This window comes from Raphanus sativus, chromosome 7, assembly GCF_000801105.2.
Source record: "Raphanus sativus cultivar WK10039 chromosome 7, ASM80110v3, whole genome shotgun sequence".
NCBI classification, from domain to species: domain Eukaryota; kingdom Viridiplantae; phylum Streptophyta; class Magnoliopsida; order Brassicales; family Brassicaceae; genus Raphanus; species Raphanus sativus.
The window spans coordinates 25,590,863-25,614,775 of NC_079517.1; the positions used below are offsets into that span (position 1 = coordinate 25,590,863).

At 42.8% G+C, this 23,913-nt stretch overlaps 1 protein-coding gene across 1 annotated transcript; it reads left to right on the forward strand.

The window, feature by feature from the left end:
* The first annotated feature begins 332 nt into the window (after positions 1-332).
* Positions 333-2,812, forward strand: LOC108817230 (uncharacterized). Its single transcript, XM_018589874.2, has 2 exons — positions 333-618; positions 945-2,812. The coding sequence occupies exons 1-2, from the start codon at positions 448-450 to the stop codon at positions 1,305-1,307; spliced, it is 534 nt and encodes a 177-aa protein (XP_018445376.2). The 5' UTR covers positions 333-447; the 3' UTR covers positions 1,308-2,812.
* Positions 2,813-23,913: the final 21,101 nt, after the last annotated feature.

The following is a 23,913-nucleotide window of genomic DNA, read 5'->3' on the forward strand; positions in this document are numbered from 1 at the left end:
TTTATGAAGAAATACAAATATTATTGTGTACTATACCATATTTATAGACTTGTGTTTACCTCAATTTTAGAAATCTTTCTTAACTTTTAAATTTTAAATTTGTAAATAAAAGTTATTAACATTTATTTAATTCTAAACTTTACATAAAATTAGTGCATATATAGTTAAATTCTACACATGTAACTAATTTTTTGTAGTTAACCCTAATGAATATATATATATTATAATTATGGAAATTTTATTAAAAATTATGTCTGTACATTTTACTTTTAATATGTACAGATATATATATATATATATATATGAATATATTATATGTACAAGTTATAACATAGAGACACGGCAACAGAGAGGGCGAATGCGATTAGGGTTTGATAAACTCGACGGCTATGATGGTTATGGAAGATTGGGATCCGGGGATTACAGTGGTGAGATCTTCAGATACTGATGAAAATCAAGGCGAAGATTTCTGGGTCGGGAGATGGGGATATTTTTTCATATCACAAAGGATTCGATTTGGGGGCAAGCGGATATTATGATGGGTTAAGGAAATTCTGGAAACAAGATCTTTCAACGCGATCTTGGCTCTCATCAAAGCCCGAGTGCAGAAAGAAGAAGGTATGATTGAGTCTACTCTTTCTCTCCCGATTCTTTGTTGCTTGACAAATAGCAGGAGCGTTAACAGAAAATGGAAACTGGGGATTTGGTCGGGTGTTGGTTTAGAAAGTTGATTGGAAGATTACAAAGGATCTTAGGTATTATTATGGAATCGCCTTTGATAATGGGAATTGTAACGGGGGGGGGGGGGGGGGTTAAGGGTCTGCTGGTTTTACTATAAATTCAGCTTTGGAGTCTATTCCTCTTACAGCATTACCATAAATCGTTTATCACTAAAAATCATCAAGGCTAAAATTGTTCTGGGTTCGTTGGTTACTATGACTCAGGGTCAGGTACTTGGTAGTTTGGGAGTCACAAAGACTAGAGAGGGGATGCGTAAACGGTTGAAGATCTCAGTGCCTCACTTTGACAACTCGGCACTGATCAAGACATTTTCCAAAACATTAATTGGGAGGTGTATGAATCCTGAGGCGCAAGATATGAAGGCGCTATTGGGTAACCTTCCAAAGATCTGGAAGGTGGAAGACAGGGTAACGGGTACGGATCTGGGTTTTGGAAAGTTTCAGTTCGATTTTGAGGTGGAAGAGGACATTGAGACGATTCTGAAGCTGCAACCTTTTCATTTTGATTACTTGATGTTGGCTATTGAGCGTTGGCAGCCAAAAACATCTCAGACGTATCCATCGTAGATCCCGTTTTGGGTAAGGTTCTTGGGTATCCCATCGCAGTTCAGGACAGAACCCACACTACGAAGCATTGGCGATGCTCTTGGTAGACTGGTGGATGTGGATCTTGATCACACAAGAGTTCTTGTGATCGTTGATGGCTTCAAAGAGTTGTGCTTTGACACAACAATCAACTTCAAGGGGGGTCAGTTTTATGAGGAAGAGGAGGTTACGGTGGCGTTGAGGTATGAAAAGCTGTTTTGTTTTTGTCAACTATGTGCAAGTCTCTGTCACAAGGACGAGAAGTGCCCCTTAGACAAGAGGAACCAGGCTCAAACTCAAGTGCAAAAGCGTGAGGCAAGTAATGGAGGTTGGCAAGATGTTGGCAAGCACGAGGACAGAGCTAGAAGTTATAAGGGAGTGGTTATAAATGGCAATGGAGCTCATCAGGGTAAGGAGAGAGATGGTAGAGACTACTATGGCAAGGGTAAGGGAGAAAGTAAGTGGGGGAGCAGAGACTAAATGGATGCAAAAAGGAGAGTAAAGCAACAAGAGAGGCTATAGTAACCGGGGATATGCTAGAGGGGAGGATGAAACCTCTCGCTACAGGTCAGACCAGAAGGGAGCAATGCGTCAAAGTGGGAACAAGGGAGTTTCAGCGAGTGGGCAGAGGACAGAGGATACTCAGGTCAATGGTGGCGAAGGTCAGAACTTTCGTGAGGAAGGAGAGATAGTGACTACTGAGGAGCAGGGAACGCTGTGTGCTTCCAAGGATTTCAAGAGGAGCTCTTCAAGACTCAGAGAGAGGGCTCAGAGGTGGTATCTGATCTTGTTGCTGTGCTTGAGGGTACTCAATTAGTGCAAAACTTGGTGGACAAGCAAGCAGATCTCTCGGAGAAAGAGGTTATGGAGTGGAATGAGATAAAGTCTACCTTGATGGAGAATGGAATTAATTTGGATGCAGCAGAAGATAGCAAGGAGATGGCAGAAGGAGAGCAAGAGGATTTCAACATGGACATGGTGGAGTCAGAGATGCGAGCCTTCTCTCCAGGAAACGATATACCAGAGGCGGATATGGAACAGGAGACTAGTGCAGTGGAAGTAGAGCCGGCGGTAAAGGAAACAGGGAAGAGACAAGGGGCTCGAAAGAAGGTATTCAAGGGGATGATAAGTACAGCGGGGAGCAACAAAATGAGGCTAGCCTCAGCGTTGGCATCACCAAGGAAACGTGAGGCATCCAAGGCAGCTTCTCGTCATGGGGAAAATGCTAAACAAGAGGAGAGTAAGGAGACATCAATCCCGAAATCTGATCAGGTCAAGAAGTAGTTTATGTATTACGAAGTATGGATCAGAATTGTGCAAGGAGGGCATGATGGTTATGTTTTTTTTCTGTTTCTCAATAAGCTCCATGAGCGTTTGTTTTCTATTTGATTTTAATATTTTTTCTGTTATATGGGTGATAGTATATCACTGGCTCTCAGTTGATGATTTTCTCACTGAAGCTTGGAATAATAATGGATGTTTGAGTTTATGGTTTGGGTCTGGTTGGAAAGTTATGCACTTATGTGATGATTTTTTATCTGGTTTTATGGGTATGACAGTGGAGAAAAATAATAGGAGATTTATGATCATTATGGGAAAAACCAGGAAGTTTTTGGTCTCTTCAAACCAAAAACATTTTGCAGTTTGGTTAGTGTACTGGTGTGATTCTCCACGAAGAGAATGGGTTGTCGAGATGATGCTGAGGGATGCAGAGTCAACAGTTCGGTGCGAATATTATATATACTGGAGTGTTTTTATTTTTTGTGGATCACAAATGGAAGGTGTTAGGAGATGCCTTTACAGAAGGTTTTTATTCTACTCGTTTTGTTTTCTGTAGTGACAATTTGGAGGTACATTGGTTACTTATTCTGGGAAATATTTTCATTAATATAATTAACATGATCAGGCCCAAAAGATTGCTTTCAAACCATTAGGCTTGAGGTATCAGTGTTTTGTATGATTTTGGGCTGGTTAATTTGGCGAAATGAGATGATAAGGACGCGTACGAGTTCAAAAATTATGGGTTATTGGCAGGTCTCAGTGTGGGCTATCGACAGATTAAAAGATTTAGGCATCTGGGTGTTTATTTTATATTTCATCATTGGTCGAGATCAGGATATTTTGCCTTTACGGAACAAGGGTCTCAAACTCTTAGCTTGATACTATTGGATGTCAAGGAAGTATGGGATAATGATTACGGTACCGGAGAGAGACAATTTGAGATGTCTTGCTGGAATTTTCAGGGTCTCTTTACACCCGTATTACAAAGCTCTGGTGAGCCGCTTAAAGAATTTTTTTAATGAGAGTTCTAAGTTGGAACCGCAGAGGGGTTGGCAGTAAGTGGACTATCAGTTATTTACCAGAGATATGGCAAAAACATAAACCGGATTTTTTATTTCTCTTCGAAACAAAAAAGGACTTTGAGTTTGTCCAAGGTTTTCAAACTCATTTTGGATTTGATAATCTAGTGACAGTGGATCCTATAGAAACAAGTGGTGGTCTAGCTCTTTTTTATAATAATGACCATCAAATTAAGGTGCTATATTCTAGTAACAGAGTAATTGATGTGGAAGCTGTGGCACTCGGGAAAAAAGTTTTTCTCACTTTTGTATATGGCGATCCGGTACAAAAGTTAAGAGAACAAGTTTGGGAACGGAAATAGATATGGGTTATCAAGGTCAGACCCCTTGTTCATGATTGGGGATTTGAATGAGATCACCGGAAATCATGAGAATGAAGGGGGAGCTTTGAGGCATCCAGATTCGTTTGTACCGTTTAATAATATGATCAGGAATAGTGGTTTACTGGAATTTCCGGCCAGGAGGAATAAAATGTCATGGCAAGGGCGGCAGGGAAAAGGAAAAGGGGCTTTCATGGTACGATGTCGGCTTAATCGTGCACTAGCAAATGAGGAGTGGCATACTCTCTTTCCTTGCTCTTACACTGAGTATCTAGGGATGGTATGATCAGATCATCGGCCAGTTATAGCTTATTTGGAGAATAAGGTACCAAAACGATGAGGGCAATTCAGGTTTGATAAGAGGTGGTTAGGCCAGGAGGGATTTATGAACTCGATTGAGATGGGTTGGTATTGAAATTCAGGGAATGGCAATGTGGATATAGTGGGGAAGATCAGTAACTGCAGACACGAAATTGCTAAATAGCGAAAAGATAACCCACCGTTTGGAAAGGAAAAAATAAATGAACTCCAAAAGGCACTGGAAGAGGTTCAGACAGACAACTCTAGGACGCAGGAAGATATATTAGAAGTATCACGGAAATTACAAGCCGCATATAAGGATGAGGAGGAATATTGGTATCAGAAGAGTCGTAATATGTGGTACACGTCTGGGGATCTTAATACAAAGTTTTATCATGGCTTAACAAAACAGAGAAGAGTACGTAATAGGATTGTAGGTCTACATGACAATAATGGAAATTGGATCACGGAAGATATGGGTATTGAAAAAGTGGCTGTGGATTATTTTTCGAACCTATTCACAACCACTTTACCCACAGAGTTTGACAGTTTCTTGGAAGAAATAAATTCAGGTATTACTCCACAGATAAACCAGCGACTGTTGAGATTAGCAACAGAGGAAGAGGTACGGCAGGCTCTGTTTATGATGCACCCTGAAAAGGCACCCGGACCTAATGGAATGACAGCTCTCTTTTTCCAGCATTCTTGGAATATAATTAAACAGGATTTGGTTACTTTGGTGAATGATTTTTTGGTATCTGGGGAAATGGATCCAAAATTAAATATTACTAATATTTGTATGATGCCGAAGACAGAAAGACCCACCAGGATGACAGATTTGAGGCCGATAAGCTTATGCAATGTTGGATATAAGATTATACCCAAGGTATTATGTCAGCGGTTGAAAGGCTGTCTGTCCGCTCTTATTTCAGAGACCCAATCGGCATTTGTGGCAGGTAGACTGATCTCGGATTATATTTTAATAGCTCAGGAAATGTTCCATGGGTTGCGGACGAATAAGGCATGTCAAGGAAAATTTATGGCAATCAAAACAGACATGAGTAAAGCGTATGATAGGATAGAGTGGAATTTTATTCGAGCTCTTCTCCATAAAATGGGTTTCGATCCGCATTGGATTAAACTTATGTTGAAATGTGTATCGTCGGTACAATATCAAGTGTTACTTAATGGTCAGCCACGGGGTCTGATAACACCCCAAAGGGGATTACGGCAAGGGGATCCTTTATCACCGTATCTATTTATTATGTGTACGGAAGCACTGATCGCGAATATTAAAAAGGCGGAGAGAAATAAACAGTTAACTGGTATGAAGGTGGCGAGGGCCTGTCCATCGATCTCACATTTGCTTTTTCCAGATGATAGTCTTTTCTTTTGTAGAGCACGCATCGATGAGTGCCAAACCATTCTACGGATATTAAAGGAATATGAGGCTACTTCTGGTCAACTAATTAACTTTGAAAAATCCTCGATACAATTTGGTCATAAGATTGGGGAGTCAACTAGACAAGAGTTGAGAGATATCTTGGGTATTCAAAATTTTGGAGGTATGGGAACATATTTGGGTTTATCAGAGAATCTTGGAGGATCTAAAATTAAGATGTTTAGTTTTCTCCAAGAACGGTATAACAACATGATTAATGGCTGGACTTTTAAATTTTTTTACCAAAGGGGGGCAAGGAAGTAATCATTAAATCAGTGGCTACGGCATTGCCTAATCATGTAATGTCATGTTATCGGTTACCAAAGGCAATAACAAAGAAATTAACAAGTGTGGTTTCTCAGTTCTGGTGGAGTCCAGGAGGTAGTACCAGAGGTATACACTGGCAATCTTGGGACAAGGTATGCATCAGCAAAGCAGAAGAAGGACTGGGGTTCAAGGATATAATGGATTTTAATACAGCTATGTTGGGTAAGCAATTATGGCGGCTGATAGAGAAACCAAATACTCTATTCTCACGAGTTTTTAAAGGAAGGTATTTCAGGAATGCTTCACCCCTGGAACCGATACGTTCATACTCACCGTCATACGGCTGGCGGAGTATTATTTCAGCTAGATCTCTGGTTAGCAAAGGACTAATCAAAAGGGTGGGAACAGGGTCATCCATATCAGTATGGAATGATCCCTGGCTCCCTACCACTCGCCCGAGACCAGGAAATAAAAATCATGTTCTCAGTCACCCCGATCTCACGGTAGATCAACTTATTGATCCAGAATTGCGGATCTGGAACTCACAGGCAATCAGGGCTTTGGTGGATCCCAATGATGTAAGCATAATTGAAAGCATACCATTGAGTAGGTTTCACAAAGTAGACATGGACGGATGGCATTTTACTCAGAATGGAAAATACTCGGTTAAATCTGGGTATCAAGTGGAGCGGGTATATTCGGACAAGGGCAAAACTTTACCAATATTTGGTCCTACACTTGATTTTCTTAAGGCGCATTGCTGGAAAATTCGCTGTCCACCAAAGATAAAACATTTCTTATGGCAAAGTTCATTTCTTATGACCTCAGCCAACTGCCATAGGCGAATGGGTGTGATCTGGACCATTGATGAAATCAATGGCCAGAAATGAAACCGAAATGATGCAACCTTTAGAAAGGTAACTGCCCATTCTTCTATATATATCAGGCAAGTCCGTGCCTTTGCAGGCACACCAGGGCTTCATTATTCTTCCTGAAACACAAAGAAAAACCAGAGAAAACAGAGAGAAAGTCGGATGGCAACATCCAACCCCAAGAGTGGGATGAAGACAGCAAAGAGGCAGTTTTGATGGCAATCAAGAGGAGAGTTGAGAACGACCCTCTGGTGTGTTTTGATTATGGTTTTCCACGCCATAGGCTTCCTCTACATCCTTACTACACATCCAAATGGCCAGGAAAGAAGAGAGATGACCGGATTCCCTCTCAAAGTCCAAGAGCAGCCTTATGAGCAGTGGTGTGTAGAAAGGCAGTTTCATGGGCACTGAAGTGGGAAGTGATGCACGACCCTTGGGTGGTGTTTGATCATGGATGAACACACCCTAGGCTTCCTATGTGTCTTAGGGACACACGCAAATGGTCAGAGTAGAATGGAGAAGGCCAGACTCCACTCCCAAAGGCATGTACAGTCTTGAAGGTAGATGCAGTGCAGAAACTGTTTCCATGGAAGTTCCATGGAAGGGATGATGGTGCGACCCATGAATGGATCTTATCAATACTGGAGGTATGTGATAAGACCTGATTAAGACAAGTGCAAGAGGCACAAGGCCGGACCTGATACAGGAAGCACAAGATCTAGTAAGATCAAGTATAAGGTAACATGTACATATGATTACTTTGTGGTCTATGTTGTTGTCTCTTGAGGTGCATAAGAGGCCAAGTATGGCACGCCCTTGGAGACCATATATTGTGATGTATTGTAGGGATACAGGACCTGGAGGACAGGGGCGGATCATAGTTGAACTAATTCATCCATGTGGGATGGTAATTAGATGCTATGCAACAGTTAGTGATTCATGGTGGTTCATGAGTGAACCAGATCTATGGTTTTGCATTACCAATGGCTTTAGGCCGTGGCAATGAGGTAATGGAATCATATGGTGTGATAGGTATCAACCTTGGGTTGGTACAGGATTGGCTGATAGCCATGAAGAAGAGCATGACTGACCAGGTTCATTGGGACATGGTTCCATGGCCGGTTAGGTATGTGTGAAGACTCATCAGTTCTGAGTCATGTGGGGTGGTTGGTTGATTGACTCAGGAACTGGTGGGCATTATTAATCCTATTCTCTGTTGTTCAGACATGGAGGTACTGAACCATGGAGTGGCCGGTTCAGAGAAATCTCTCCATGGCCTTGGTTGGGCAGGTAGGTTGAGATCTGATAGTTCCTGAGGGAATTGTTAGGATCCGACTTCAAATATCTCTTAATGGGTATTTATCATGAATTATCATGGTGAAAGATTAGTTTTATCTCATTGATTTGGAGGTGGTCAGTTATGGCCATATGGGCTGTTCATGGGCGAGATCAGTATGATCGAGGCCAGTTCTGAGAAATCTGACTTTACCATTCTCTTAGTTATGAATTATCATGAATTATCATGAATTTTAATTAGTTTTTGGAGCATGTTTGCTTGAGGGTTTTTTTGTAGCTGAAGACTTCCCAAAGGTACTTGGTCTGTGGGGATGGCTGGTTGAATGACTAAGTAACCAAGGGAAGGGTTTTATGCAGACACAGGAGAGATGGACGAGTAAACAAGGAGCTGGGCGAAGCTGCCTTGCAGCTCGATCAGCTGGAAGAGAGTGGAGAACCTCAAGTGAAGTGGTTCAGCTCAGCTAGCTGGATGAGCTATCTAAACAGCTAAGTCAGCTGATACAATGAGCTATCAAGCTCCGTGGATGTGGCAAAGGTATGATCTAACAATGTTGTTTAGATCTAGATAGAATGGTTAGGGGAATGGAACCTCGGTTATTGTATGACCTTGGAGCTGGTAGTAGTTGTGTATACTGACCATGGCTAAGGGGATTCGACCTTACAAGTGTTAGATTGGTTTTATACCAATGGTTGATAGATAATATTCCGCTGTGCATAAGTTGAAAGGACCTAAGCTACGAAATGACTAAGGTAGTCTTAAGCTAAGGTCTAAGATAGACTTCGCCCTTAGGCGAAAGTATAGATAAAGCGCGAAAAATTGAGTGGTTCGGTCAGTATGTGGACCGAGCGACGTGAGGCGTCGACCGCTGCCTAGCTGGCCGGGTTCGGGTCTTACAGGGGAGCTGTTACATATCCCTCATATCACGGAGGGGATCTCGGGAACCAGTTGATGGCGATCAAATGGAGCCTGAGGCTATTTAAAGAAGAAGTCAATCAAGAAAAAGCATTCATTCAACCCTTATTCACTTTCACAATCATTCGCATAATCTCTTAAACATTTTGTTATCTTTGTAATCATCAAGAGAAACATCTTTTTGTAACCATTCTTTTTACCAAGTTATCAATACAAATCAAATTCATTCTACAAGTTATTACGGGATTCAGCTCACGTTATATTTCCCTAATCTATCCTTAATCTTAACCTGATCTAAAATTTAGGAGGTGAGTTTAATCCCTCACAATTGGCGCCGTCTGTGAGGATGAAATAATCGAATCCCTTACTCTAACTTAAGGATGAATCCTACCGATCAGACAACGAATCCGTCTGACCCGAACCTCCCGATTCAGAGCGATGGCTCACCGAACGATGGAGGCTTTAGTCTCGTAACTCCGGAGCCTCGACGTGGCGATCACCGATCTGGGCAACAGCGGCTAGCGCTCGAACGAGCCAGACTGCCACTGGAGTGACTAACCCGAGATCATCAGGTGGAACCGCCTCCGGGCTTCCAGTCACCGAGAATCCTCAGCAGCAAACCGCTCCGAACCAAACGGAGGCGCAGCTTTCTGAGATTCGCCAGATGATGATGCAATTAGTAGACAAAGCTCAAGAGAACGAGCGTACAATGCATCAGCTAGCTGTTCGGCAGCAACGATTCGAAGAGATAACTAGATCTCTAAACGCTACAACCCAACCACCGCAACGTCAAGGTCCAGGGGTCACCTTCCGAGATCGATTGACCGATCCCTCGTTCCCTCGAGGACGTTTATATTTTTCTCCTGATAGCACTGTTCCGGAAGGACGGGGATCTGTTTTCCAGACACCTCATGCTGGGACAGCTCCCGCGTTTAATCCACCCGTCACTAGCGCTATGGGAAGTAACGAAGCGACAACCAGCTCTACGCCCAGTCAGATTGCTGACCGGAGCACTCGCTTGCCGCCTCCGCCACCTATTTTTAAGTCCGGAGTAGGAGTATCCCTCCCATCCGGGGGCAGAACATCAGCTTCGGTTTATCAAACCAGGAGTTCAACCCCGAATACGGACGGATATCAAAGGGCAGACACCGATAACCCAAGAGCCGGTGAGCGATTTAGCCCACCAACTGCATGGGAAGATGAGCCAACACGATTCTGCCAGGAACCTGCTCGTCAAATACCTAATAATGACCCAAATGTCCTTCCTCTAGAGGGACCTGACGCCATTCGCAGATATATGGAACGAACTCACGCAGCTCTCCAGAAGTTGAATGCTCAAGTTCATAAGGCAACGAGCTCAGCTCCCGAAATCGAGAGCTTGATTGAAGAAACCTGTGAGACTACATTCACTGACAGAATTGCCAGCTCTTACATAAGAGATACCCAAAAAATTAGAATTCCCGAGTATGATGGGACCTCTGACCCAAAGTCCTATTTGAGAGCCTTCTGATTAGCTATCGTGAAAGCCCATTTTACGCAGGAAGAATGTGAAGCAGGTTACTGTAGGACATTCGCCGAAAACCTGGTTGGAACAGCGCTTGGGTGGTTTTCTGGTCTTGAACCAGCCTCGATAGACATTTTCGATCAGTTAACTAATGCCTTCATGAAGCAATACTCGACCCATATCCTTAAGCAAGCCTCGGAGGCTGACCTCTGGAAGGTCAGACAAGGAATGGGGGACTCGCTACGAGTCTACATCGAGAAATTCATAGCAGTAAGAACTAAGCTCTCGAACCCCAACGACCAAGCCGCCATCGAGGCCCTTAGAAGAGGTTTGTGGTATAAATCAGATTTCTGGTCAGAACTAACACTCAATACTCCTCCAACTATCGATGATGCTCTTCATAAAGCCACCAGATATATTATTTTGGAGGAAGAGACAGCTGCACTGGATAAACTCCACAAGAAACCTCAGAATCACTCGAAAGGTGAATCTTCAGAGGCAAAGGGACCTCATAAAAAGGAGAACTTCCGAAACAATCAGACTCAGGGAGAACATTCCTATGCAATCGAGGAGGATAAGGAAGAAAAACCTGTCGCCGCAGCAAACAAAACTCCCTGGTCAAAAGGATATGATAAAAACAAACATTGCTACTATCACGATCGAGAAGGACACTCAACTGAGGAATGTTGGGACCTCCAACGACAGCTGGCAGCTAAATTCGCAGCCGGAGAAATAAAGGGTGTGGACCTTAAAAAGCCACCGCCCTATCAAAAAAGAGGTCCAAGAGATACCTCTCCAAAACGCGAAAGGTCACCTGAGAAGGAGACAGATTCGCCACCTCCAGCTCCTAAGAAAAGAGTCGATATGATTCTTGGAAAATTCCCCCAAGGAAAAAGCCTACAAGTCGAGGCTCTATTGAGCAAACCGTCACCTCAATCGAGCCCCGACTCGAGGGTGGACTGTATCCTTGGAGGATCCGATATATATCAAGACTCCGTTAATTATATTAAAAATCATGTACAGAAGGCTGTGTCTAACACTGGACCTAAGCCTCCTAACCCCGAGTCCAATACTAAGATCTCTTTCTGGGAAAGTGAGACGTCAAACCTTGACAGACCTCACGATGATGCCCTGATCGTCACCATGAACATCGCAGGATACGAGGTGCCTAAACTTATGATAGACACAGGAAGCTCTGTTGACCTCATTTTCTACAACACCCTGAAAGGGATGGAAATAGACGACTACGAAATTATTGGCCAAAAAGCTAATCTCGTAGGCTTTTCCGGAGAAACAGCTACCTCCTTGGGAACTATCAAACTCCCAATCATAGCTGGCGGAATAATGAAAGTGACTAATTTAGTAGTCATCGACAGACCTTCCCCGTTCCATGCGATCCTAGGAAGACCCTGGATTCACAAGATGAAAGCAGTAGCCTCGACTTATCATCAATGCGTGAAATTCCCAACACCTGAAGGAATAACTACCGTACATGGTAGGCAGAAGATCTCCAGGATCTGTTACATGGGAGGATTCGAAATCCTCAAAAAATCCACCCAATAGCAATTACAGATCCAGGAGGGTCGTGAGATGCAACAAAATATTCGAGGTCCCCCTAGGAACCTCACCGAAAAAGTTTGCATCGACGACTCAAATCCTGAAAGACAGGTAAGCATCGGATCTGAGCTACCTCTTGAGACCAAAAAAGAGCTCATTGACTTCTTAAAAAGCAATGTCAAAACCTTTGCATGGACCACCAGTGACATGAAAGGTATAGATCCGAACGTCACCACCCATAAACTGAGAGTAGACCCCACTTTCAAACCGATCAAACAAAAGCGTCGCAAGCTGGGCCTCGAAAAGGCTCAAGCTGTTAACGACGAAATTGACCGACTTACGAAAGCTGGGTCTATTAGGTGCACTACCCTGACTGGTTAGCTAACCCGGTAGTTGTAAAAAAGAAAAACGGGAAATGGAGAATCTGTGTAGATTTCACCGACCTAAACAAGGCTTGTCCAAAAGACAGCTTCCCGTTACCTCACATCGACCACCTGGTTGAAGCAACAGCTGGCCATCGACTCATGTCCTTCATGGATGCTTTTTCGGGGTACAACCAAATCATGATGGATCCTGAGAATCAAGAAAAAACTGCATTCATAACCGAACGAGGAACCTATTGCTACAAGGTTATGCCATTCGGGTTAAAGAACGCAGGATCTACCTATCAGAGGCTAGTAAATAAGATGTTTGCTGGACAACTTGGAAAAAGCATGGAGGTCTATATTGACGATATGCTAGTCAAATCCTCAGCTGGAGAAGACCATATCTCCCACTTAAGGGAATGCTTCGATATCCTTAACAAGTACGATATGAAGCTCAATCCCACTAAATGTACCTTCGGGGTACCCTCAGGCGAGTTCCTAGGCTACCTCGTAACCGAAAGAGGCATTGAAGCCAACCCGCAGCAGATAGCAACCTTCCTGGAAATGCCATCACCTAAGACAACCAGAGAGGTTCATAGATTGACCGGACGAATCGCAGCACTAAATCGATTCATATCCAGGTCAACCGATAAGTGCCTCCCATTCTATAAACTTCTAAAAATAATAAGAAGTTCTTATGGGACGAGAAATGTGAGGAAGCTTTCAAGCAGTTAAAGGCTTACCTCTCCGAACCTCTGATCCTGTCCAAACCAGTAATAGGAGAGTCACTGTATCTGTACCTCACCGTATCAACCGCTGCAGTTAGTGGCGTGCTAGTACGAGAGGAACAAAACGAACAGAGACCTGTCTATTACACTAGCAAGAGTCTGATAGACGCCGAAACAAGGTACCCTACTATGCGGTCGTAACAGCTGCCAGGAAATTACGACCCTACTTCCAATCGCACTCGATCATCGTAATGACGTCACAACCATTACGAATGATATTGCACAGTCCCAGCCAGTCAGGACGATTGGCTAAATGGGCCATAGAGCTCAGTGAATACGACATCGAGTACAGACCTCGAGCAACAGCAAAGGCTCAGGTCCTTGCCGATTTTATCATTGAGATATCATCTGAGCAATTAGACTCGGAAATGGAAGTTCCAAAGTGGAGCCTGTATGTCGACGGAGCCTCGTCAAAACAAGGCTCCGGTGTCGGGCTAAGGCTAACTTCTTCAGCTGGAGAAACCATCGAGCAGTCCTATAGGCTCGGATTCAGCGCCTCAAACAATGAGGCTGAATATGAAGCACTAATCGCTGGGTTGAAACTCGCCCTGAGCCTCGAAATTTGAGAGCTAAACGCTTATAGTGATTCACAGCTAGTAGCTAGCCAGTTTCACGGAGAATACGAAACGAGGGACGAAAGAATGGCGGCATATCTCGAAGTCGTCCAAAACCTCACTAAGCAATTCGACAAATTCGAGCTAACAAGGATCCCAAGAGGAGAGAACTCCTCAGCAGATGCGTTGGCTGCTTTAGCCTCCACATCAGACCCCCTCGTAAAATGGATCATACCCGTAGAAGGAATCGAAAAGCCGAGTATCGACATAGCTACTAAAGCTGAGATAGACAGCAAGCCAAAAGAGCAAACCGAAGGGAACTACCCTGAAACGGTAGCTACCCAAGTTCTCACAACATTCTGGTTCCCAAAAGCCAAAATACGTAGCTTTAAAAAGCATACCTCCGGGAACACGATCCAAAACACGGAGAACAACGACAAAAATGAAGGTATTCCCCGAAATTCAGACTCCCAGGAGCTAAATCCTACGAATACCTCTGGGGGCACCATCCAGACCTCGGACCCACTCGTCTGCAAAGTCAAAACTAGAAGTCGCTCAGTTCTCAAAAATTCATCTGGGGGCACCATCCAGACCCCGGAGAATAACGAGGAAAATGGAGATATTCCTCAGAATTCAGACTCTTTGGAGCCTAATCCTATGAATATCTCCGAGGGCACCACGACACCATGTCCCGAACAGGAACCTCCCTCGTCTCTTCATAACAAAGTTGTAGGGAGAGAGGACTGGAGAACACCAATCATGCAATACATCCTGGAGGGAAAGACTCCACCCAATAAATGGGAGGCTCGAAAACTCAAAACATTGAGCGCAAGATACTGCATAATCAATTCTACCCTCCACAAACGAAGCGTTTCCGGACCTTACCTAAAATGCGTTCATGGCCTCGTTGCTATGAAACTCATGAAGAAAATGCACGACGGCTCCTGTGGAAACCACTCCGGTGGCAGAGCTCTAGCTATACGAATCAAAAGACAAGGCTATTTCTGGCCTACCAATATTGCAGACTGTGAGGTCTACTCTTCCTCATGTGACAAATGCCAGAGGCATGCACCGATTATACACCAACCTACGGAAAAGCTATCCAACATATCCGCTCCTTACCCATTTATGAGGTGGTCCATGGACATCGTAGAACCACTAGTAGCGTCAGGAAGTGGAAAGAAGAAGCTACGCCTCCTCTTAGACCTAACATATTATTTCACGAAATGGATTGAGGCTGAAGCTTTCCAACAGGTAACCAGATTCGAGGTCGAACAATTTGTGTGGAAAGACATCGTGTGTAGACACGGCGTCCCATACGAAATCGTGACTGACAATGGAGGGCAATTCATATCTCACGACTTCAAAATATTTTGTGACAAATGGAATATCCGCATGACCTTCTCAACACCTCGACGCCCTCAAGGAAATGGCCAGGCGGAGGCTGCTAATAAATCAGTACTAGCAAACCTCAAGAAACGCCTCGGAACCCAGAAGGAACTCTGGTCAGAAAAGTTACCTGAAGTACTTTGGGCATGTCGAACCACCCCACGAAAGGCTACAGAGGAAACCCCTTTCTCCTTAGCCTACGGGATGGAAGTTGTCGCCCCAGCCGAAACCATTGCTGGTAGCCTCCGCCGGGAACTCTGTACGTCCGATCCTGCAGCTAATGACCAGCTCCTGACGGACAGTCTCGATCTAATCGAGGAAAGACGGGACCGAGCTCTGATTCGCATTCAAAACTATCAGGAAGCAATGGCACGACAGTACAACTCCAAAGTCAGGCCCAGACAGTTCGCTGTAGGCGACCTAGTACTTAGGAAAGTTTTCGAAGGAACCAAGGAACCAGATGCTGAGAAGTTAGGAACCAACTAGGAGGGTCCCTACCGGATCATCCATGTGGTACGACTTGGCGTTTACAAGCTCCAAAAGGTGCGAACCGGAGTACCTGAAATCAGATCGTGGTACGCCACGAATCTCAAAAGATATTATCATTAGGTACCTAAATTACTCGAACTACATTAGGCTTGATCCCTTGACTGGGCACGTAGACAACTCCGTCATGAGTGCAGCCCCAACCTCATTTCAAAACTCTGTTCGTCACGACCAAAGGAGGCATATGTCTGAGTAAAATCACATAGTCCAAGCAGCAATTGTACGATTATTATGATACCATGTATTCTATTATCAATAAAGCAATTATCTTCGATACCTCGACTCTTTAAAAATTCAGGTCCCTACAAACACGGGCCTAAGGTCTTAAAACCCTTCGGATCAACTCAGGTCTCCAAGAATCTAAACCTAAGGTCTTAAAATCCTTAATAATCTCGAAGGTCTTAAAATCCTTCAAACGAAACCAAATTTGATAAACCTAAACCTAAGGTCTTAAAATCTTAGAAACCACAAAGGTCTTAAAATCCTTCAAACAAAGTCAGGTGTCCACGGATCTGAACCTAAGGTCTTTAAATCCTTAACAAAATACAAAGGTCTTAAAATCCTTATCAAATCTCAAAAGGTCTTAAAATCCTAAGCAAATTTCAAAGGGTCTTAAAATCCCACAAAACGAATTCAGGTTCCCACGAACCATTCTCAAAAGAAAACCACAAACCGAACTCAGGTTCCTAAAAACCTTGAGCTAATCTCGATATTTTAAGAACTCCTCTTAAGGAACCAAATACAATTCAAGTCTTCTCGACTTATCATAAAATCCGAGATCTAATTCTGAGGATTCACTAAACCTCTTAGTTAGTGACTTAATACATTTCCTATCGAAACCCTTAACAAGGTTCGAATCCGCCCAAAAAACGACTAAGTTAAATCAAAAGACTTGGAACGAAAATAAAAACCAAATTTAGATAAAGGGTTTAAAAGCCTCCCCAGGCTACCAAGGGTTCCGAAGACCCTAAAACAAGTCAAGGTTTAAAAGCCTCCTCATGCTATAAATCTGGTACATAAACGAAATTAAATCCCAGTGGGCAAAAGTCATGAAAACAACATTTTCGAGAGGAGCCTCAGCTCTTAGACATCATCATCACGGGAGCTCCTCCCGACATCCTTATCTCCTTCAGCTGGTTCACTTTCTTTGGCTGGACCTCCCTCATCTGCCCCTTTATCATCGCCCATCTCGGACGCCTCGACTGGAGCTGAATCAGGGTCCACCAAACCTAAGTTAGAACCATACCCTCCGGAAAAGGATAGATTAAACATATTGATCTCGAAAGTACCTGAGCTCTCAGAGAGTTGAGGAAGAGGAAGCTTGCTGATCGAGAAGTCTGAGACTTGAGCCTTTTCGTATGCAGCAGCCGCCTCCGGCATCATAGCCATCAAGCGATGGTACTCATCTTCAGCACTCTTGATCTCATTGTTCAGCATATCCTTCAGGAGCTCGGTATTAGCCTGAAGCTCTTGAGCGTAAATCAGAAGATTGACTTCATCCTTCTTCTTGGAGAACTTCTCCTTGACAGAAACCAAGACTTTGTTGTAGGCATCAGCTACCTCCTTCTTTCCTCTCCTAACAGCCAGCTTGACCTCAGCTTCCTTGTTCTTCTGGTTGTCTTGAGACGAAGCAATCAGTTCCTTGACCTGATACTCGGCTATCTTCCGAGCAGACTCCAACTCAGCAATCTTCCTACCCTTCACTTGGATATCAATCACTTGACTCTTGATCGTCCCTGCTGAATATCGGCCTTCGAGCCAAGTCTTTGAACCTCGGCTTGAAGTTCAGAAACTTGAACCCGAGCCTGATCGAGCTCCACCTTGGTAGCTCTGACTAGCTCAGTAACCTGGGCTAATTCTCCAGCATTGGGGGGCATTGTGCATGGTGTCCTCAAACTTCAATTGAGCCCTGTTAACAGCTTCAGCCAGCTGCAAAACGATGGGAACATCCAAATAATAAGTTAATTTTTTAATACCAAAAAGGGGAATTCTAAAATTTCATACCTGACCCATGAAGTGAGCTATCTCAGCATACTCATCTCTGTTACTTAGGTTGTTGATCGAGGGGAGGGAGCATCCAGTTCTCTTCATATGCCTCATCAGCGTCGCTAAACCCCATGAGTCATCCAAGATCGACCCAGGCTTTGAATGAGTAAAACTCCAGCAACGGTACCTCCTCTGGAAGACGAGGAGGAAGACCTAGAAGGTCTGTCAACTTGATCAGTTCTGGACCTCTTGTTCCTCGGGGGCTCAATCTCGGGAGGATCTTTGGTAACCCGGATCTCAGCCTCCACCATCGGAGCATCAGAATGAGGAGCAACATCTTAAACCTTCGGCTCGGTAGGAGTAATGTCCTTGATAGGGTCTGAAGTTCCCTCATCGAGAACTTCCTTCACAGAGTCAAGGAAAGAGCCTCCCTGACTCTTGTCACTTCCACGAGAAGCATCGGCTGCTCTGGATGGTCTACCCCTGGAACGGAACGACGGCTTGAGAGGCACCCTACTTGGTTGAGTCTTTTCGGTTCCAGAGGTGCTAGCTTCCGTCGTTATCGATATCACTGAGTTACCTTCGGAAACTAAACAACAAAAAAAAAAATCTCTCATTAGGTTACCTATATTGGGAACCTAACATGAACGTGAAAAACAAGAAAAATGATTACCTTCTAGATCTGCGGTAGGAACAGGATCCAGAAAGGAAGCGTGGTATCGTTCTGGGAATCTAGCTGATCCTATTCGCGAGGTAGTAAAGGAAGCCCAAGTACAAGGGCTTTGCTGCAGCTTTCGGAAAAGAGCTCTGGTACGTTTACCGGAAAGCTTGCGAGGATCCGCGATATCTACAAGTAAAATCAAAGATTCATCAGGTCACAATAGACAAAGATAAACAAACGCTATCCTAAGAAAGTCCTAACCAGATGCATCAGTCCAAGAAACCCTGAGGGTACGACCCTCAGGAACCGTTGAAGAATCGATTTTGACATAAAAATACTTCTTCCGCCAGTCATCATCACTCGCAGAAAACTTGAAAATACCCAACCTAGGGCGACAAGGAAGATAGTAGGTTCCGCTACCACCATCTTTAGACGAGCTCTCCTTGATCAAGAAAAGGCTCATCAGGTCAGTGAGTCCAACGGCGACTCCTTCCTCCTTGGCCCTGGTGATGAAGCCATTTATCACTCGGATAACTGAGGGACAGAGCTAGGGGAGAGCTAGTTGGTAATGATCGAGGAGATCTAGTAGAAGGGTCAGAAGCGGGAACCTGAGATGACATTTGGAAATGTACTTCTCATGAATACAGAACCAGCCCTCCGGAGCAGTTTCGGGGGTCTCGTCGGGTTTGCAGGCCCTGGCTAAATCCTTTTGGCCGTGGGCTTGAACCATCACGTTAACAACATCTTGACTCGACATCAGAGAAGGAGGATGAAATTCATGTGGGGCACTCTCACTGGATCCCTCTTTCTTCTTTGCTCGTTTGGAAACTCTTGCGCCGATCGTGTCCTTAGCCTTCTTTTTCTTCTCGTCCTTCTTCATCTTTTCACCAAATTCTTGCTTGACCTTCATTAACCGAGCACCCGAAGTGGAGACTCCGGTTTCTCCAGTACCTTCTTTTGGTTGACTCATAATGAGGGAAGGAAAGGAAAGATAGAAGAGATAGGGAAAGGAAGAAGGAAAATCGAACTAGAGAATCAAAAACTCTGAAAAAGTTGCAGAGGAATGGAAACGAACGAAAATAAAAAAAAAGGAAAACAATGCAGTAAAATAAAAAGAGAGAGAGGTTACCTTGGAAACCGTCGAGAGGCGTGGAGAAAGTGGAGAGAGAAGTAGTTAATACCTGCAGCTTTATATCACGTCACATCTCGAAAGTCGGAAATTACATTTCAAATTCCCTTTAATCTGAACCGTCGATCTCGTTAAATGTAGCTACAGCCGTCCGATTAGGCAAAGAATATCTACGATTGAGATAACTGGTAATCATTATCTCAACAAGAAAATCTAGGTTGGGCGGCTAGGTTTAGCTCCCGAGATAACAAATCGTCTCTCGAAAGTTGGGGGCAAATGTTGGGCCCAAATATGGCCCGCTAGCTAATGATGAATAACAAGAAATGATAACGGGCCGCGATAGGCCCATCACAGATTCAATCTTCAAAAGCAGCTAAGCTAGAGCCGGAGGCTGTGAGCTAAGGATGTTCACTAGAGAGGTCACGGAAAGGAGGCAGCTCGTGGACGCACAAGAAGGCGCAGGACCCGGTCAAAGGGGAGCTGTTACATATCCCTCATATCACGGAGGGGATCTCGGGAACCAGTTGATGGCGATCAAATGGAGCCTGAGGCTATTTAAAGAAGAAGTCAATCAAGAAAAAGCACTCATTCAACCCTTATTCACTTTCACAATCATTCGCATAATCTCGTAAACATTTTGTTATCTTTGTAATCATCAAGAGAAACATCTTTTTGTAACCATTCTTTTTACCAAGTTATCAATACAAATCAAATTCATTCTACAAGTTATTACGGAATTCAGCCCACGTTATCTTTCCCTAATCTATCCTTAATCTTAACCTGATCTAAAATCTAGGAGGTGAGTTTAATCCCTCACAATGAAGATATCTGGACAGTTGTTCAAACTGAATGGGAAGAACCGTTTGTGATGCAAGAAGATGGTTTGAAGAGACCTAAACTGAAGACAAAGTGGACAGCAACAGAGAAAAAGCTTTCAAGGTTTAATGCAAGAGCACTGGATACAATCTTCAATTCTGTAGATGGAAAGCAATTTGAGCTTATACAGGGATGTGAATCAGCTAAGGAGGCTTGGGATATACTACAAAATGCTTTCGAGGGTACTGCGTATGTTAGGAGGATAAGATTGGACTTGCTTGCATCGCAGTTTGAAGACATAAGGATGATGGATGATGAGAAGATAGGAGATTTCAGTGCAAAGCTCAGCTTCATAGCCAATGAAGCACAAGTTTTAGGTAACAAATATGAAGATGCAAAATTGGTGAAGAAGTTTTTGCGATGTTTGCCTACTAAGTTTGCAGCACATAAAGCAGCGATAACATTGACGATGAACACTGATGAATTGAAGTTCGCCGAGGTAGTAGAGATATTAAAGGCTGAGGAGATGGAATTGGAATCTAAGTGTTTAAAGCCTGCTCAAGACTCTCGAATTACAGTTGAAGCAGACATCCAGAGAGCTAAGAAGCTTGAAGAATCTATTCACTTGGTGATTCAGAAACTTGAAGAAACCATGAATCTTTTGAATAAGATGTCCAGCGACAGACTGCCTAGAGAAGAAGAAAGACATAAATGGCAGGCAGTGGTGTGTTTTAATTGTCATGGTATTGGGCATGTCAAAACAGATTGTCCATCATTCAAGAGAATAGAAATCAAGTGTAATGGATGTAATGGTTATGGGCACATAAAATCAGATTGTGTGAACACCAAGAAGATGAAGATGAAGATGAAGAGAAGTTGCAGTGATAAAGTACCAGAGAGAAAAGAAGATGCTCTCAATTTCGTGTCTCTTCATGGAGTTATAGGATCTGAAAAAGACATCACTAAGGGTGAAATTCGTATGTCGGGTGTGTCACACACCAATTCAGATGCGTCACACAGTGATACAGAAAGTGATATAGATACAGATCTTCTAGCCGAGTATAAGGTTCTCTTTGGTAAATTTGCAGAACTCAGTCACGAAAACCTACAGCTCATCAAGGATAAAGCTGTCTTGAAAGATCAAGTCAACACCCTAGAGATGGAACGGACTGATACGAAGGGAATCAAAGTGTAGGGTGAGAGAGGATGATAATGAAGACGAGCTTCAGTCTCTTAAGAGAGTTATTGCAGAGCAGAATCGAGTTCAACAAGAATCTGAAATAAAGTTTCATCAGATGAAACAACTGTTGAATCAAGAACTTGAGAAGAGTCAGCTTCTGGAGAGACAACTTGCTGAGAACTATAAGAAAGTGAGAATGTTGAACACTGGATCAGCAAGTGTGGATCATATGTTGTCAATTGGGCAGTCTCCAAAATCAATTGGGGTTTGGGTTATCAAGGAACGACGTCACAAGAGGTTGATAAGAATGAAGGAATCAAGTTTGTAAAACGCTCAATCCCAGTTGTTTCAGCTGAACGAAAGGATGAAACTCAAGCAAAGATTGTGGTTCCAAAGATACAAGACAGAAAAATTGTTGCTAAGCGAATGAATGGCTGTCTTTTTGTGGTAAGACCGGACATAGTGTTGCTTCTGTTATTCTCGGAGAAACCAGATTGAGCGAGCTTGGAGGATGAATCTTTGTTATGTGGAATCCAGAAGGTATGGACATGTATGGATAGCTAAGAAGGACTTGTACCCTAAGTTTACGAAAGGTGTGTCACACGAGCATACCAATGTGTCATACACTCGGATAGTTCATCAATATACTGATCTTGAAGAACCGGTTCTATGGCCTAAGAGGTGTTGAGAGTTTTGATGGTCCAACAAGTATCTTGAAGATTTTCAAAGAGTTTTTCACCCAAGCAGGGGGAGATGATACTTGATTGAGGGGGAGTTTGATGGGATGTATGATGTATATTGTGTTTAGAGGTTAGTGAGCTTAAGTTGTAAAACTCAGTGAAAAAGGAGGAGAATGTAAGCTCAAGAACTTGGAGTTTTATAGGTTGCTGCAGTGGTGGAGCTTTGGTTCGTGTACCTGTGTACACATGGAGAGTTATGTGTGACACACGCTTCGAAGAATAAAAAGAAACTATCAAGATGCGATGATATGGGATATTTCCATATGTTTGGTTGACGAAATAAGCATTAAAGGAATGTTTTTAGATCACAAATTAGAAGATTTGGTGATGCTAAAATATAGGAAATATTATATTAGATAATAGGAAAATATTGTTTAATATATATCTTAAGTTTTCCTAAAATTAGGGTTAGAGCTTTCACGTTGTAATTCTCAGAGAGAAACACAAAAGGGTTTTGGGGTTTCAGAGCTGAGTGAATTGATAGACTTGATCAACAGGGGTTGAGTCAAGCAAGTTAGGTGTGTTAGAAATCGATCCATGTCGAGTCGTGTAATTCGGATCAAACAAGTCTGTAAGAGATTGTGTAAAGGATTTCTAATAAAAGATATATTGTTCTTGGAATTACTTTGTGTCTTATGTTCTCGCTGTATCTCGAACTTACTGTAAGTTATTAATAAAAATTAACAAATTACAAACATGGTAAATTATATTTAAAATCGTGAAGTAAATATTTTTGGGATTCAAATTATACAACCAGTGTAATTTATTATAAAAATTAACTAATTGAAAATATTCAAAAGATGGCTATATGGGCTAATAATAGTGATCTTACAACATTAAGATGCCTATTATATATGGGCTTATAAGATACATGTTAATGTTTATGACGTAAATCACTACCAAGGCAAACAAAAATGTTATTAACATCTTTCTGTGGTCCAAAAGACTTACGAGATCACTGCAGCATCAATGAGTTTAGAACAAGTGAGCAGTACTGAATTTCCAGGACGAGTGAGCAACTTGTATCCCGCGAGTTTGCAGTCACCTTTTCTGTCCACTGTTGCCGAGAATTGTGTTATATAAGAAACAATGAATTCATTAAAAACAGAGTCTAAAGAGAACATTACGTCAAACTAACGTATTTGCACTTTGTTTAATACTTGAAGCTAAAATGAAAAAATTTACAAACGAAAAATTACCTTAGGGTCAGCTTCAATGGGTGCTAGAGCTTCAATGGGTGCTAGAAATAATGTGGGAACACAAGCTAAAATTCTTCAAAAGCTCAAAATAAACATTCACCATTCGTGTTACATTATACAAGAAAAACTAATAAGAATTAGTAGAACTGTGAAGCTTACCTCTTCAAGAGAACAAAATCGCAAGGGATTTGACGTCTCTGAACTTCATGATCCGTTTGCAGAATAATGTTTGTGTTTTAAGACCTTGAGATTCACCTCTCTATATATAAAGTGAATGTTCACATATTAATGACGCCAAGATAATATTCTTACAATAAATAATGAAATCGTTTAAGAAAAGATATTAAATTTGTATTGTCATAAAATGATATGCATATGATATGATTTTAACTTGCGCAAGTAATC